This window comes from Actinia tenebrosa, unplaced genomic scaffold, assembly GCF_029948245.1.
Source record: "Actinia tenebrosa isolate PJP-AT-01 unplaced genomic scaffold, QUT_ActTen_1.0 PGA_scaffold7__59_contigs__length_16204524, whole genome shotgun sequence".
Lineage (NCBI taxonomy): Eukaryota > Metazoa > Cnidaria > Anthozoa > Actiniaria > Actiniidae > Actinia > Actinia tenebrosa.
Genome location: NW_028292584.1, coordinates 131,874 through 147,373, shown reverse-complemented (window position 1 = coordinate 147,373; position 15,500 = coordinate 131,874). Strand labels below are relative to the sequence as shown.

Sequence of the window (15,500 nt, the reverse complement as noted above, 5' to 3'; positions counted from 1 at the left end):
AGCTCCTGGGGATAGGGGGGTCCATTTCCAAATTCTCTCCTTGGTGGAGGTATGGATATTTTCTGGAACTACGCTCAATAATATCCATTATGATTGAACTAGGTTGATTGCCTACACCATGGAGTTGTGTTCTTTCATTGTTGCATTCAATTAATATGTAAAATCTCTGGTACCTGAAGGAGCCAAAATCCAATGCTTAACTCTATAAAACATCATAGTAAACTATTAATAACATCCAGATATGTTGATCAAAATATGACCTTTCAGGTGGTAGGAAGAGCCTGTTTTCATGAGAATAATTCTTCTAAGAAAATCAGCTCACAAGGACTATCATAAATGATGACCGAATCAATCTCCCTCTGCTGCAATATAAAGAATAGATTACATGTAACATCCAATGCTTACAATTATTACTGTGTACATAAATTCATTCAAGACACTATGAATAAATGTCTATTTGATGAAAAATAGTATCCCCCCCCCCCCCCCCATTGTTTTAGTATTCAATTCCAGTATACAAACACTCCATCTGTGAAACAGTACAAGATTCATTTTGCACTAAGTAGTGCAATGGCTACTGTTTCCTATACAGTGCCTACCATATATCCGCGAATGAGTTAGCTAAAATTCTACAAATTAGTTCAACGTTTTGTAGGTCTATGGTCTACTGACCTTACTATTTGTCCAATTTCTTACAACGTTTTTCTCAAGTTTCATTAGTGCAATTTAGTACTAAATAGTGAGCAATTTATTACTTTTTTTATGGATTTAGTGTTTCCACTCCAGGTCTGTTAAATGCAGATAGTTCCTGTGCAGACACTAACCGGGACTACATGAAAAAACCAATCACTTGAATAAAACTTAAATAAGTCAACATTAGCAACAAAGCCTAGATCTAATTACGTGTATGTATCTGGGGGAAAAACTTATGTTATCAACAACCATTGGAATGAGACAAGTTCAATAATTATGTTAGTGATTTTGATATGCATCATTAAAAAATAAGTTGTTGAAAGCAGCATTCAATATATCAAGTCACCCTAAGGGTAGCTTGCATTGCTTGGCATTCTGTAAAAATTGATGCATACATGTATGTAGCGGTGGAGGAATGCAGCTACCTAGGCTATCACAAGGGAACTGCGCATGACTTATTTATTTTATCAAGCTTTCGTACATCATTGAAGTTGTGTCTAACTATTTGACATCAGTTTCACTCTGATAAAATATTATTAAAAAATTCTATTGATAAAGTAAGTACAGTGTATGTACTGGGGATTACAATTGAATTATGAATGTTTATAACAGCATTTTACAGTCATTTCTCCCTGATAACATTAAGTACAACCTACTCTTCAGCAACTTTTACATGTATTTTCTCAATTTATCTCTGAACTGCTATCTATGGCATGATTACAGATACAAGATACCTCGATGTATTTACAAGTCTGTAAATGTATATTTCAATAAGTTTACTCTCAGCTGAATAGATTGAAAGACCTGGCAAATGTTATAAAGAGTAGGCTTCTCTTGCTGTGAATCCAGAATTTAAAGCTCCTAATCTCTGAGATTCCCGAGATGGATAATGAACAGCAGATTTATCCTTAGATAAAAGATTTAAAGTAGGCCCATGTGGGAACATAATTCTTCAAGTGCTGGCAGATGAAGACTTAGGAGGTTCCTCTTGCTGTGAGCCCTTTGAAGCTCCTAATCTCTGAGGATCCTGAGATGGATAATGAACAGGAGGTGGTCCAGGTCTTGGTGGTGGCATTCCTCCAGGGGGTGGTGGAGCCCCATAGAATGGTGGAGGAGGGCCAAACGGAGGTGGGGGTCCAAATGGAGGTGGTGGCCGTATAAATCCAGGGGGAGGTGGCCCACCAGGCATTCTCATAGGGGGAGGGGGCATTCGTTGTCCTGGTCCGGGGGGTGGTGGTGGGAGGTTGGGTGGTGGGTTTCTTTGTGACGGTGGTGGAGGTATGGCTGATGGAGGAGGAGGTGGGATGGTTGGAGGGCCTGATGTGGATGGTTTTTCTAGGTTGAAGAAGTTGTTGCCTTGGTGGTGGTCATTGACTTCTTTTGGTGGTGGAGGAAGAGCTGCAATATTTAAAAAATTATCACAATGAGCAATATTTTATGTAAACTTAACAATTCACTATTTAAGGAAAAATATCCCAAATTTATTATTCTACCTACTACTTTGCAATTACAGTGATGTTTTCTCAATACATGTTATTTGTTTGTGATAATGGCATCCAGTGAAGTTGCCCATGAGTTGGGTCGCCAGGACTCAAGACGCCCAGAGTAGTGCTGTTACGGGCAACTTCACTGTAATTCTTAATAATATTAAGTTATGACTCGAATAATAGACATGTACACTGTGTCGAAATGGCCATACACATGTGATGACAGACTTGTAACGAAATTGACATGTAATGAAACGATTGGCTACCCTTTCACTCACACGTACTACCACTACATTAACTATTATTTTATGCACACAACGCTTGACTCTCATGTTGATTTTTACGATGGGAGGAAAACCAGAGAACCCTGAGAAAAATCCTTGTGGCAAGGGAGAGAACAACACATCAAACAAACTCAATTCACATGTGGCGTCTGCAGCAATGGACTCACGGCGGTGAAAGACGACACATTAATTAGCAGCATACACCACTAATATACCACCCTCATCAAACACATACCTCCAGGTAATCCAGGCACTGGAGTTAGTTGTATACCACCCTGCCTGCCTGGCGTTGGCTGCTGTCCTTGGGCTTTACCCCACATTATCTTCAGCCTTCTCCCCTTCAGAATGAGCTTGTTAAAAGACCTCTCTGCTGCAGTTTCAGCTGAATGACGAGAGGTAAAGCACACAAAGGCACAGTTTTGTCTTGGAACCATAGTGATTGATCTTAGCTCCCCAAACTGATAGAAATAATCCCTGTAAACAAACAGTACTTCTTAATAACATAGATCTAGAAAATATCTCTCTCATATCCTATTACATATACTTATTAAAGCCTGATTTTCACTTGCAATGCAAGCATATAATATGGACATCACAACATATGCCAGTACAGATATTTCTTCAAAGCGGACTAAACATTTCATTATATTTAAACATAAGATTGCCTGGTTCTTTAGTTTTTTTTAAGTGGTTGTCAATTTAGATAGTTTGTACCCTGGGATGGAAAAGTTAGTTGATATATCTCTATGTCAAATCCATTAACCCCTCCCCCAAACTTCCAAACCCTCAGACTAATATAATTATAAGAATTAAAATACAACAAAGAGTACCTGTAGTTTCACGGCAGACATGTGTAAGGGTAGGTGAACAAAGCAATGTTTTTTTTGTTTTTGTTTTTGCATATCAAAAGGAGTTAAGAGAGATTAGCGTCCAACAAAATTTTTTCAAATCTTTTTCAAATTTATATCACGATTTTTAAACTTACTTTCTTTGAACTTCACAGTTTCACTATAATCTCAACATGCTCTTTTTTTTTATTGTAATAATTTCTGTGAGTTTTGGGATTATATAATAAAAGCTTATAATTTTGAAATATTTCAGTACCTTAAATCCTGTTCATTGACCTTTCCTTCCAGACCACCCACATAAAGAGTAGTAATAGATCTATCTGTTGGTGTTTCAAGTGTTGGCATACTATGAGCCTGTTTGAGCAGCTTGTTTGCGACAGGATCATTGATGCCATAGTAACGATCTTTGATGTTTTGATCTGCCAGTGGGTCATTTGGATCTGTTGGCATATCATGTCTGGAAAGTAAAAATTGTCAAATAATGAATACACATTTTAAAATAAACTCTGGGTTTCAGCATCAATTTAACAAATTTGACATCAGTTTTTTATTTTACAATAACTTACAAATTCCTCGCGCGCTGATTGGTTATTTTTTATCATCAATAAGAGGACAGACAGATAAAGCTGACGCCAACGAGCGCGTGCTCTTTCCGTTGGTTGTTTTGATCGCTAAAAATGAGAAGTTTTTATCGTTTTTGTTATTGTAAAAAACAAATTGACATCAGATTTTTATGTGTCTGTCCTCTTATTGACAATAAATTTCGCCACCACATTGTCAAAGTAGTATGCGGATCCACTCGGCTACGCCTCGTGAATCCACACTACTGTGACAATGTGATGACGCAATTTATTGTCAATAAGAGGACAGACACATAAAAATCTGATGTCAATTTGTTAATGTGTCTGTTTGTATGTGTCTTATTTTTACTGATCAAAACAAACAACGGAAAGAGCTCGTTCTCGTTGACGTCAGCTTTATCTGTCTGTCCTCTTATTGATGATAAAAAATAACCAATCAGCGCACAAGAAATTTGTAAGTTATTGTAAAAAGTGTAATCAATGCACGTAGTTTGTCACCACTATGGAGTTTAATATGCTTGTGTATGGTTACGGGTTAATTCTCGATCCTTGCTATAAGGGGTTTTCTATGGGTTCTCTGGCCTTCCTCCCGCAACCAAAAAATCAACACGTGTTGTGAATACTTTTTACCTCTTTACATTTGGAGCAATGCTTGATCTCATTTCAGATCATGTCATTCCCTTGAGAAAATGATTCTTTATTTGAGCTGCAGGTCATGTGACATTAGTTTTCTATCATGTTTGAATACCACATGCCCTCCACATGACCATTCAGAGCTCTCTGAATGGTCACATTAAGTTAAATGAATTTCCAAATGCATCAATCAATCAATTGGCTAGGTTAACGGTGAAGCGATTCTGTTAGTATTTGTAGGTGCCCAGAGTTTAGCAAAGTAAGTGTACCATAATTATTCCTACCTATACGGACATTCCTCTCCTCTTTTACACTCCCCTTTGACCCAGAATGAACATATATGTGGTCTGTTTCTCTTGTAATAAGGGGTGGTTCTTGCTAATTTCATTAAGAGATCGCTTGGTGCATTAGCTTTACCCAGTGCTCCTCCAGGCGTAGTTCCATCAGAATCTGCAAGCTGTTAAAAGAGTAAAAGATAAAATATGATCAACTACTGGTATACAGTGTGTCTCAATTAACAAAAGAAAATTATTTTCTATTGTTTTTGCAAGTTCTACTTTTATTATCTTTTGGCTCTAGCTGAAAGCAACTCTGAAAAATCAAAAAATCTGATATTCCCTGATAGAGATCCAGCCCATGACCTTCTGGATAACAGTCAGATGCTCTGATCACGGAGCTACAGTAAAGACTCATGAGCAGCCATTTACTGGGTTTATTATGACATACAGCTCTCATCAGAATTGGAAACCTATGGTTATGTCCTCCAAATAGAGGTTTTACACCATCACGTGACGGCAGCCATGTTAGATGGCATGAACAATAAAAATGTTTTACACAAGCAAGAATTCAATCCCAGAGAGAAAAGGGATTCTATTGTTCTGCCATCTAACCACAGGCAGTCCAAGCTGTATTATGGATGCTGGCATGTGGTGGTGCAAAACCTCTATTAAGCTTGATCGGACGTAATGCAAGGGGTCTATAGAGTTCATGCATGATGATTTTTGATATTACATGTAGTTACCTGATTTTCTATGTTTTGTGTATAATATTCCTTATTAACATCTGACTTGGGCATGTCATCTTTCAAACCTAAGGATTTATCTCTAACTTGCACTGGTAGACCTACATGTACAGTAAACAAAATAACAACATTTACATTCATGCATGAACATAATACTTTGTGGACTTGTGTGTTGACCCCTGGTTCAAAAACAGCAACTTTTTTAAAAGTTAAAATAATCTCCAAGTCATTTTCTACCATAAATAAACTTTAAGAAATATGTGAGTCAAGTGTTTAAGGTGGCTCAGTAGGGTTTTCTTTTTCATTGAATTGTTAATTGTTGATATTAAAAGGTAGTGTGCAGAGAAAACCTCTTATCAAGCCACCTTAATGTTCATATGACATTTGATTTTAAAAGTTACAGCTTTGAGCTTGCCAAGAAAACCCCTTATCAAGCCACCCTAATTTTCATTTGAGATTCTGTAGCAGTTCTCACCATAATCAAGGTCAAGCAAACAAGTCTGACACACATTCTTTAACTTTGAGCAAGTCTGACACACTTCTGTCTTCTTAAACCTCATCTTGGCACCAGGACACCACCTGAAGATTGTGAAAGGTCTTGCACAAATCTGTAGACAAAAACACAAGATACATCAGAGCGTTTCCATGCTCCAGCAAGTCTGAAAACCCCTAGACATGTAGAGCTTTCTTTTATAAAAATATTATGATTTCTGAACATATGATCATAGCCGCCAGGGTTTTAGAAGATAACATTGGAATTTTAATTCAAGATTAAATATTACCTTGCATTCCCTTCCATGTGTCTCTCTGGTCTGGGAAGAAAAAAGATCATATTCTTAATAAAATAAATCTGCAAATTACAACCTGGGCCCAGTTGCACAAGGATGGATAGCACTATCTAATGGATAAATCCTTATCCAGTAGATAAGTTGATCCTGAACTATCCAATAAATTTATAACATGGATAAGATTTATCTGTCTTATTGCGCTATCTACCCTTCGTACAACCAGGCCCTGGCCTAAATATGATATACGATGCCTACTGATCTAATATAGTCTGGCCAAAATTGCAAGTTGTCTGATCAAATCTTTGCTGTGCCAGTCATTTTGACCAATAACGTTGAAGCAAGGTATGACTGATCATCATGGCTGGTGAGTGACAGGCTGTTATTCTTAATTTTGATATAAATGTATTATGCTGTAAAACCCAACCATGGTCTAAATAAAAAAAATACAGTGTCTAAAAAATACTATAAACTTAACACAAATCTATAAATCAAATCACTGTCATAGTCTTTTGAATATACCAAAGTCATCCATGTAACTTACCATCCGAATGTAAGGGTTATCTCCAAGACATGTTTGACATAAAATGGGAAACTCCTAGAATAAGTGAAAAGAATTAGTAAAGATGCAGTAAGCTAACAAGTACACTCTATTATAAGCTACAGGGTGTACTCTATGTTTTACTGAAGAAATATAAAGCAAAACGAAATTTGAACGTACTAGCAAATTAAACTACTCTTGCCTCGAGAATAAGAATTCTAAATAAAAATGGCGACTCAATGAATAACTAGTGATAAACATAGAGATATATTCTAGCTTTAGATTTTATTAAATTTTATTCCACTGTTCTCTGTTCTCTTAACGTTCCTGGTAACGCTGCACGTTGTTCAAGGAGCATTAATTTTTCGCTTAATGAAATACGTCTAAAAGTTTGAACAAATAACGAAACCACCATAAAACAAACCCAACATTAAAATACTTTATTAAGGCAAGTAATTATGAGGTTATTTTGTATCAGAAGAGTATTTTTCTTACCGAATCTTCCCAGTTTTGTCTGTTGTAAGTGTTTGCACTCTTTGAAGTCGCCATCTTGAATGCGTACTCTGCCTCGTTTAGGATTTGGATTACCGCTGACTCATAACACAGGATGCCCAAGCTATGATTCAGCGATGCCCTTTGATTTGACCCCGGATTTGACATTCGTAAAAACTTCAATAAAAATTGTCAAAACATAAAACGAATAAAAATATATATCGTCTAACTTTTTTTAAATGATTCTCTTTCGTTCTGAATGGATAGATTGAAGATTATATCTTACATAAGCCAAAAAATGTCAAAATATCATGAAATCGTTATTCTTATCCCCTACAAGTATAGACGTATCATTTCATAAGGATCAAAGATTAGTTGCAGTGCTTTTTTAATGTTTTGACGATTTCATTGTAGATTTTTAATCACCACTAAAAAAATAAAAAATAGCTTGGGCTACCTGTGTTTCTTATACAGAACTCGTACCCATTCCTTCACCATTGTTCACAGTTGGCCTGTTTTGATCGCTCTACATGTTGCATTGATATCAAACAACGGAAAGCAAAGACCTTAGGTACAACCAGCAACGTATTCTCAATTATCAGGTAAGTCCTAAAGAAATTTCCTTCCTATAAAAATGCGTCGAATTGCTTAGAATAAATAGTATTTTTTTCAGGTTTAACGCGAGATACATTTGAAGGATTGACGCCTTTTCGAACGATTAATATTGTTGTGATATGTACGGGTTTCTTATTTACAACTTTATAAAGTGTCAACTGTCATTCCTCTCCCAGTTTTTTGGACGATCATTCTGAAGGTTTTCTAGTTATACTAAATAAATTTTTATAGATTTTCTTTATGACAGACTAGCTTTTCGTTGCTCTGGTCGTTTTCAAACCCAGTTTTGTCATATCCAAATAGGCGGCCAGAAATACGACCACATAACAAACACAATACGACACGTTGTCTTGAAAACACACAAAGAAGGTGAATTTATTCAATATGAAACGAAATCGAGGTATATTTCCTACAATTCTAGATAGCGAAGCTGGATTTTAATCTACTGAACGCTTTAATTCTTGGATGTACCGTTGACACAAAGCCAGATCGGCAACGTGTTGGTCCGCGGTCATCATTACATCAGTGACACGTGATGCTTTGGACACCAGGTGTTCAGCACGATGGCTAATGATTGATTACATATCAAAAGAAAGAAAAAAATCGAGAATGAAGTAGACTAACATGGATATAAAAGACAGAATTTCAAGATTTATTTCAACCAGTATTATTGAGTGAATAATTTTGTCGTTGTTCTTGTCGGTTTATTCAAGATTTCAGTGGGAGCTGTAGGAGTGATGTCACGTCTGTCACAGGTCGATGTATTACATACACACATGTGTGACACATGGTTTTCTACCAATCATTTTAAAGGTTTTCAACCGTAGGCTTCGTGCTTTATTTCCATATGTCTTTCGTATGATAAGCAGCAAACCATAGATATGGTATATTTCTGTGGCATTTACGAAACGTGATCAACGTAGCTTCGGAAATCATTAGTTTGCGTGAATCGAATCACGTGTAACAAAAACTGAAATGAATAGATATCTTTTCGATTTATGGCAACATGAGTTTTTCAATTTCAATACAACCGCATTTATTGTTCTACCTCCCTAGTTACACGTCCACACGTATCAGGCAATGGTTTTTCAGTCGATCCACATGCAACTTTTTCGTTACGTATTCGAACATTTCCACACGCCCCGGACACGTGTGGACGGGAGTCCAACCCGCCTAAAAAATGTTCTCTATATTTTATAAGTGCAACTTTAATTCTATAGAAGTTTTACAAATTTAGTATACACACCGGAACTAGGTGGTTGCAAGCTACTCTAGATCTATTCACTGAAATATGTCTTTTCGCAGACGTCGATTGAAATAGACATGCAGTCGCGGGTACATTCGACATTTCTAAGTTGCGCGCACCAGTTAACGAGTAAATAGCAGCTCCGCGCATCTACCGAGTTCGCGTAAATATTGACAAATTTTGCTTTGATAATTGTGCTCAGCTCGGCTTTTCTGTATTTATTCTCTCTGAGATATATTTAATTGTAAGGGGTATAATGGATTTTCATCATTGACATGTGGATCTAAACTACTCGCAGTCGGCGCCGCAGGTACCCTGCATGGATGACTAGTGCTCTTTGGACACTTAAGTCAGTACTTTGCTGATCTTGATAATTAATTGACATGCCTAGTGTATGTTAACGTGCAACTCGCTCCTCTTACGCAGAAATATGTGTTTCTTATATTTTTCTTTTGATTCTCTATAGATTTGAAGATTCTCATCGATTTAGGTTTTTCAACATGAACACCTCTGTTTCCGGCGCTTCAAGTAACGAAAAGTATGCTACCGGTAGTAATGCTACAGAATCGGGAAACGCAAGAAAACCCACATTGGAGAAAATATTCGAACAACTCCTGACGTACTGCAAGGAGCAAGATAAATCCCGTGAGGTTCAAGATGACCAAGAAAAATCCCTTAAAGATAAAAGGGAAGATATGAAAGATGTGAACAATGAATGGAGCGAGTGTCAGTCTACGAGTACAACTTCAAATAGCAATTGCAGAGCAACATGTTATTCGTCTTCCCGTTCAAATCGTTTCCCTCCATTTTCTTTGACTTTTGGTGGTACCTCTGATCCGCCATGTTTGTGTCGTTCAAGTTCTTGCTGTTTTTCTCAAGGCGTTCAGAATTCTCAAGTCCACTGTGCTAATTCTGGGAGTAGCAATAGAGTTCTTCAGATTCACATGCCTGAGTCATCGCAAGAGCCTTGTCGGATTTTGATCTCTTCAGATAAAGATCAACTAACTGTGAAATATCTCAAGCAAGGACAGCAGTTTACGTTTGCGGCTTCCTGTAAAGATAATGGGGTCCATGAAGACAAATTGGACAGTGAAGACTTCAACCTTCCTGCGAAGAAGGGTTCCAATCTAACAAATGGTGAAGCGTCCGACGTTCAACCACTTGGAATACAAGGCGAGTCTTGTGATGGGAACGTACAGGATGTTACACTTGACGAAGACAGGAGAGTGCTCTTATCGCGCAAGAGACAAAGAGACGAGTCGACAGCAGAGAGCAACTTCTACGACTTGTTATTAAAAAGAAGAATGGAAGAGGAGCAGAAGAAAAGCTCTGAAGCTGGAAATGATGACGATAGTTATAGTGGTTCCGAGAATGACATTCATGACAGGGTCGATTCTGTAGAGCCAGAAGTGAATGGTACTGATTTTAGCAATCAAGAATCAGAGCTAGTGCCTCTTGAAATTGAAAGTGCTGCTCCCAAAACCATCAATGAATCAATCGTGGGAAGTATCTATTCCAAGGAAGAAGAGTCAGAAATGAAAACTCGCGAAACAGGTCCTGTGGATATGGCGCCCAATCAGGTGAATTTTTCAAAGTCCACTTGTGAATTTCTTGGCGGGAATAACAACAGGGGACGGTTTAAGTGTCAATATTGTACAGAAACATTTGAACAACGAGTTGAATACATCACACATCAAAACATGCATGCCAACGATAGGCCTTACAACTGTCCAATGTGTAACGAAACATTCAAGCAACGACGAAGCCTCAAATACCACATAAAACATCACAATGGAGAACGACCTTACAAGTGTATCTACTGTGAAAAGGCCTTTAAAGAAAAGTATCACTTGACCGTGCATATAAGAACTCATACCGGAGAACGCCCCTTCGCGTGTACGATTTGTGGCAAGGCGTTCAAGCAGACCAATGAACTAACTTCCCATATAAGGACACATACCGGAGAAAGGCCGTATAGCTGTACGCTATGTAACAAGTGGTATAAGAGACGAAGCCAGCTGTATCACCACAATCAAACTTGTCACATGACTGGCGGCCATGATTCGTTGCCTGGATACGATGAGGCACAAAGTATGCCGAACTCAAATTTAGAGTCCAAGCAAACAAGTATTGCTTCGCAGTGAAAAACTTTAACATAGCTAATATAGTTAGTGTTGATCATCACAGTGATAGCTAATAGTAAGACCCCTTTGAAAGTTATGTAGAACGCGAGACTGGAATGAAAGAAAAAGCCTCAAATTTAATCGAGAAAAATCGTACCTTTTATTATTATTCCTCTATTTATTATATTTTCCAGTTACCTTCGTATCAGGCCAAGATAACTTCAGAAAGGGGTCCGAGTATTAGAGATAAAAGTTGAAACCGAAAAGGGCTTCTGGTTAATCTGTACGCAGAAATTATGTATAGAGTGAAGTCATTAAAGCCGTGAAATAGATATTAGACTAACACACTTTAGTAGAGTGACCACAGTAAATCCGTGAAACTTTAGTAATACTAAATAGCATAATTTCATGCAAATTCCATTGTTTTCTATTGTTTAACTAGCACTATTTTGTACTATTTAGTAATTAGTGTTTCACGGATTTGCTGTGGTCACTTTATCCCCTAATTCCATTGTTTTATTTTGTGTCTATTTGACTATTAGAAAACTCATTAATAATTCATGAAGAAAACACAATAGAAATCATGACCATGAAGGTGGTTTTATATCGGATAAAGATTCGTCTTCATTTGCATAAACTTGAACTTGGATTTTCTCTATCCAACTTGGTTCAATTCGTAAAGAATTCGGTACAATATGAGAACATACATCTGGAGTTTTCTAAGCCGTTTAATAATCTCGCAGATCGTGTTTTATCGGGTCTAAAACCACTCGGCTACGCCTCGTGTTTTATACCCGATAAAACACTCTTGCTCGTTTATTAAACAGTACTTACACGTTGACTAGTATTTTTTTTATCACAGGTTAAATGCCCTCACTCTATCGATGGTTTTCAACCATTCCCAAGAGAATTAAATAACAAAAGACACGGTGGTCATGTTGGAGGATATAACAAAAGAATTCATTGACAATTCTTTTGTTCAGTTCCTCCAACATTGCCGCCGTGAAAACCATCAATTAAGAATCATTGCCACTAATATTTACTATTTTATGAATGTCCTTTATAGCCTATATATAATTTCATGAAATGTAATACGAGGATCCTGGTGGTAGTTTAGGTGGCTAAGTAATAAAGGATTAGGTAAAATCTAAAATGGATGCTATGTTATCCCTATACTACGTAACACCCCCTCCCCTCCCCCTAAATCCCCCTATGTGCTATATCAGGATGAGTCATACGATACAATACTATAACTTTATTTCGAGAAGGAAACGAAATAACCTTTTACAGTTTTTTAACTTACGACCCTCCAAAAGAATAAAAATAAATGAATAGATGTACATTATAAATTATTAAATAATATATATATGATAATATTTTTCTCCGCATTCACGCGCTTTCTATTTTTTCAATACAACTTAATTTTTATTTTATTCCCCCATCCATATGAAAATTATGCTCCTAATCCCTGAAGGGCCAGTTTTTTGTTGTTATATTTTCCCCGGGGATTACGACTTCAATTAGTTTAAGGACGACGATTTCAGGGCACTTTAGCAGCTATGCACTAGTTGGCTGATTTATTTTTCAAAGCTGCTGTGGTGTTTTTTTTAAGTGAATTTGTACAGTGATGTGAAAAAAAAACTAAAAAGACAAAAAAATCAATAAGAAATATTTGAGGGAGGAACATCTGACCGGAACCGTGTGAAGTTAGTATGGTAAAATTTAAAATTCAAATGCGTCAACCAAGTCCTACGCTAATTCATTGTTATTTACTCATCCACTGAAAAAGAAAACAAGAACAAGAACTAGGACAAATTGAATGATTAAGATTTATATGATTTGTTAATTTTGGTGGTAAGTTTATAAATCACTAATTAGTTATACAAAAACAAAGTTGCCGGGCGTTCAGAACTACTCCCTATCTTAGAAAGCTAGCTTTCTCAAATAAAGTTTTTTTTTCATCGAAAATTTGACATTACATATATAATGTAAACTTAAATGACTCTATTTACATTCTGGAAATTAGAAGATCCTTTGGATGCTCCTAAATCAATAGAATACAATAAACATTATCATCAGCTATTGTAAGCAGTTCCGATGCAGACTTTGATTTCGATGTGTTCGGCGATCTCACCGGCACGATCAACAGCCGTGCATTGCGGATGAAATTAGTCAAGTATTAGCCTTAGATATATATCTGTCATGTTGAACAACAGTACTAGTGTTGCAAGAGCGCTGAGACTGAGTGTACAAGAACGAGTATTATGGTCCTCTTTTTTCCTGATTGAATCAGTTTTCATCGTTATTGGCAATTCAATTGCGTTGTCGATTTTTACCAAGAAGAGGTCAAGAGTGAACAAGTCTACATATTTATTGATAAGTTTGACGATTGCGGACTTATTTGTCGGTCTTTCAACGGCTTTTGCAGCTTTGCCTTTGATGCTGTACAGCGATGGGTACAGAAATCCATCCTATGTCATCGTTAATGTTTATTCCATTTGCACGGTATTCTCAACATTTTCCTCTATCGTTCTGCTCACAGCAATAGCATTTGAACGTGCGTTTGCCATCGTATTCCCCATCAAGCATCGATTGGCAAAACAGAGACACTATTTTACAGTTATTTGGGGCTCTGTGGCACTTTCCCTGGTTATCTCATCTACTGTTGTTCTTTTACAATTAGTGGTCCCAAGAGAGTTCCCTGTGGAACACCTGAAATATACCAACGTTTTCATGATTGTGATGTCCTTAATTCTTCTTGTTCTAGTTTTATCAGCTTATGGTATTATTTGGGTCAAGACACGATTCTTATCAAATAACGATGAAAGACTTACAACAAAACGCAACAAGAAAATTGCCAAAACCCTGTTCATAGTGACAGTCTTTTCCTTTGCCACATGGTTACCAGAGGGCATTCTTCTTGGCTATAACACTTTTCTCTGCCCCATGTGCCGGTCATCAGTTCCAAAGCATGTATGCATGTTTGCAGATTTCGTACTCTACGGAAATTCATTTGTTAACATATTTATATATACCTTTAGGATGCCCTACTTTAGAAAAGAGCTTAAAACATTGGTACGACGTTCCAGTCGCCCCCTTTTTCGTCCAGGACAAAGATCTTTGCCGATGAAAGCTTGTACCACTCGTTCAATGGCAGCGCCTATTATGCTTCTAAGTATCCAAGCAAAACGATAACTTGTGATGAGCATGGACCGCATTCAATCCACTCCAAGTATAGTGTTTAACGAGCAAGAGAGTTGTGTCAGGGAAAATGGCCTCATAGAGCCTTGGGAATAATAACTGAAGAGAGACGTACACAAAGAGTCAGGTAGTTTGCTTTATTATTTACTGAGAGATGCCGGCCAGAATCGAAAATCCCATATGTCATGCATTGAAAAACAGAGCCCCACTGATGTGTCTGCCAGTGCGGTCTGTTTGTCTTTCCGTCCGCATGTCCCATTCTCTAACCGAAATCTCATTGCATATGCATGGCAATGTTTATTTAGTCCGCTTTTTTTGATAATATACAGACACAATTATCCTATTTTGCCTGTTGTGGTGACTGAATGTCAGGACTTGTTCGCCGACTCCTCTTCTAGATTGTGGCTTGACTAGATTATCTTCCTGGAAAAGATGGGAGCTCCAAAGTAAATGTTTACTCTCACTGAAGACAAAATGCAAAGCCTTTTCGCATGCTGATATCTATATAATGTCTTTTCTTCTTCATACGATAGTAATAATAATAATAATAATAATAATAATAATAATAATAATAATAATAATAATAATAATAATAATAAGTGTAAATCAGATTAACATAGTGTTTGACTTTCTCGCAGGACATCACGAACAGCTAAGAAAAGACCTAAGAACAATTACAAATACAGACAGGGAAGTGAACTTTCTTATAGAACGATGCCAGAAATGGACTTTAAGCCAGAACGTTAATATAGTCAAGACGTTCTATGAATATGCATAAGCTGAAGAAAGGATTGAAAAAAATGATGAACTTAACCAGCCTAGACTTAGTCCGCTGGTCAATGTAAACATGATGTATACAGACAAATAAAACTTGTCATAATAGTAATAACTTTATTCTTATATAGCGCCATTTCCATTTCTGTCCAATGGCGCTTTACAAATTACAATTA

The 15,500-nt window shown here is 37.0% G+C and overlaps 3 protein-coding genes across 3 annotated transcripts; 2 read left to right on the top strand and 1 right to left on the bottom strand.

Moving 5' to 3' along the window:
* Positions 1-647: 647 nt before the first annotated feature.
* Positions 648-7,469, bottom strand: LOC116296755 (pre-mRNA-splicing factor RBM22). The gene is made up of 9 exons (XM_031704827.2): positions 7,369-7,469; positions 6,877-6,930; positions 6,330-6,359; positions 6,023-6,155; positions 5,548-5,648; positions 4,811-4,983; positions 3,569-3,769; positions 2,700-2,938; positions 648-2,091 (listed from the first exon to the last, which is right to left on the bottom strand). The coding sequence occupies exons 1-9, from the start codon at positions 7,420-7,422 to the stop codon at positions 1,646-1,648; spliced, it is 1,431 nt and encodes a 476-aa protein (XP_031560687.1). The 5' UTR covers positions 7,423-7,469; the 3' UTR covers positions 648-1,645.
* Positions 7,470-7,874: 405 nt separating this feature from the next.
* LOC116296760 (uncharacterized) lies at positions 7,875-12,502 on the top strand. The gene is made up of 2 exons (XM_031704833.2): positions 7,875-7,967; positions 9,693-12,502. Exon 2 carries the CDS (start codon positions 9,727-9,729, stop codon positions 11,368-11,370), a length of 1,644 nt encoding a protein of 547 aa, XP_031560693.1. The 5' UTR covers positions 7,875-7,967; positions 9,693-9,726; the 3' UTR covers positions 11,371-12,502.
* Positions 12,503-13,551: 1,049 nt separating this feature from the next.
* LOC116296746 (tachykinin-like peptides receptor 86C) lies at positions 13,552-14,593 on the top strand. The gene has a single exon (XM_031704810.2). The coding sequence runs from the start codon at positions 13,552-13,554 to the stop codon at positions 14,542-14,544; it is 993 nt and encodes a 330-aa protein (XP_031560670.1). The 3' UTR covers positions 14,545-14,593.
* The last annotated feature ends 907 nt before the right edge of the window (positions 14,594-15,500 follow it).

Bases quoted from the DNA above. Each gene is read 5' to 3' on its own strand.
- LOC116296755 (XM_031704827.2), bottom strand. From the start codon at position 7,422: ATGGCGACTTCAAAGAGTGCAAACACTTACAACAGACAAAACTGGGAA. The intron at 6,931-7,368 runs GTAAGAAAAATA...CACTTATTCTAG, and splicing joins GACAAAACTGGGAAGATTCG to GAGTTTCCCATTTTATGTCA. The intron at 2,092-2,699 runs GTATGTGTTTGA...TAAATATTGCAG, and splicing joins AGTGCCTGGATTACCTGGAG to CTCTTCCTCCACCACCAAAA.
- LOC116296760 (XM_031704833.2), top strand. From the start codon at position 9,727: ATGAACACCTCTGTTTCCGGCGCTTCAAGTAACGAAAAGTATGCTACC.
- LOC116296746 (XM_031704810.2), top strand. From the start codon at position 13,552: ATGTTGAACAACAGTACTAGTGTTGCAAGAGCGCTGAGACTGAGTGTA.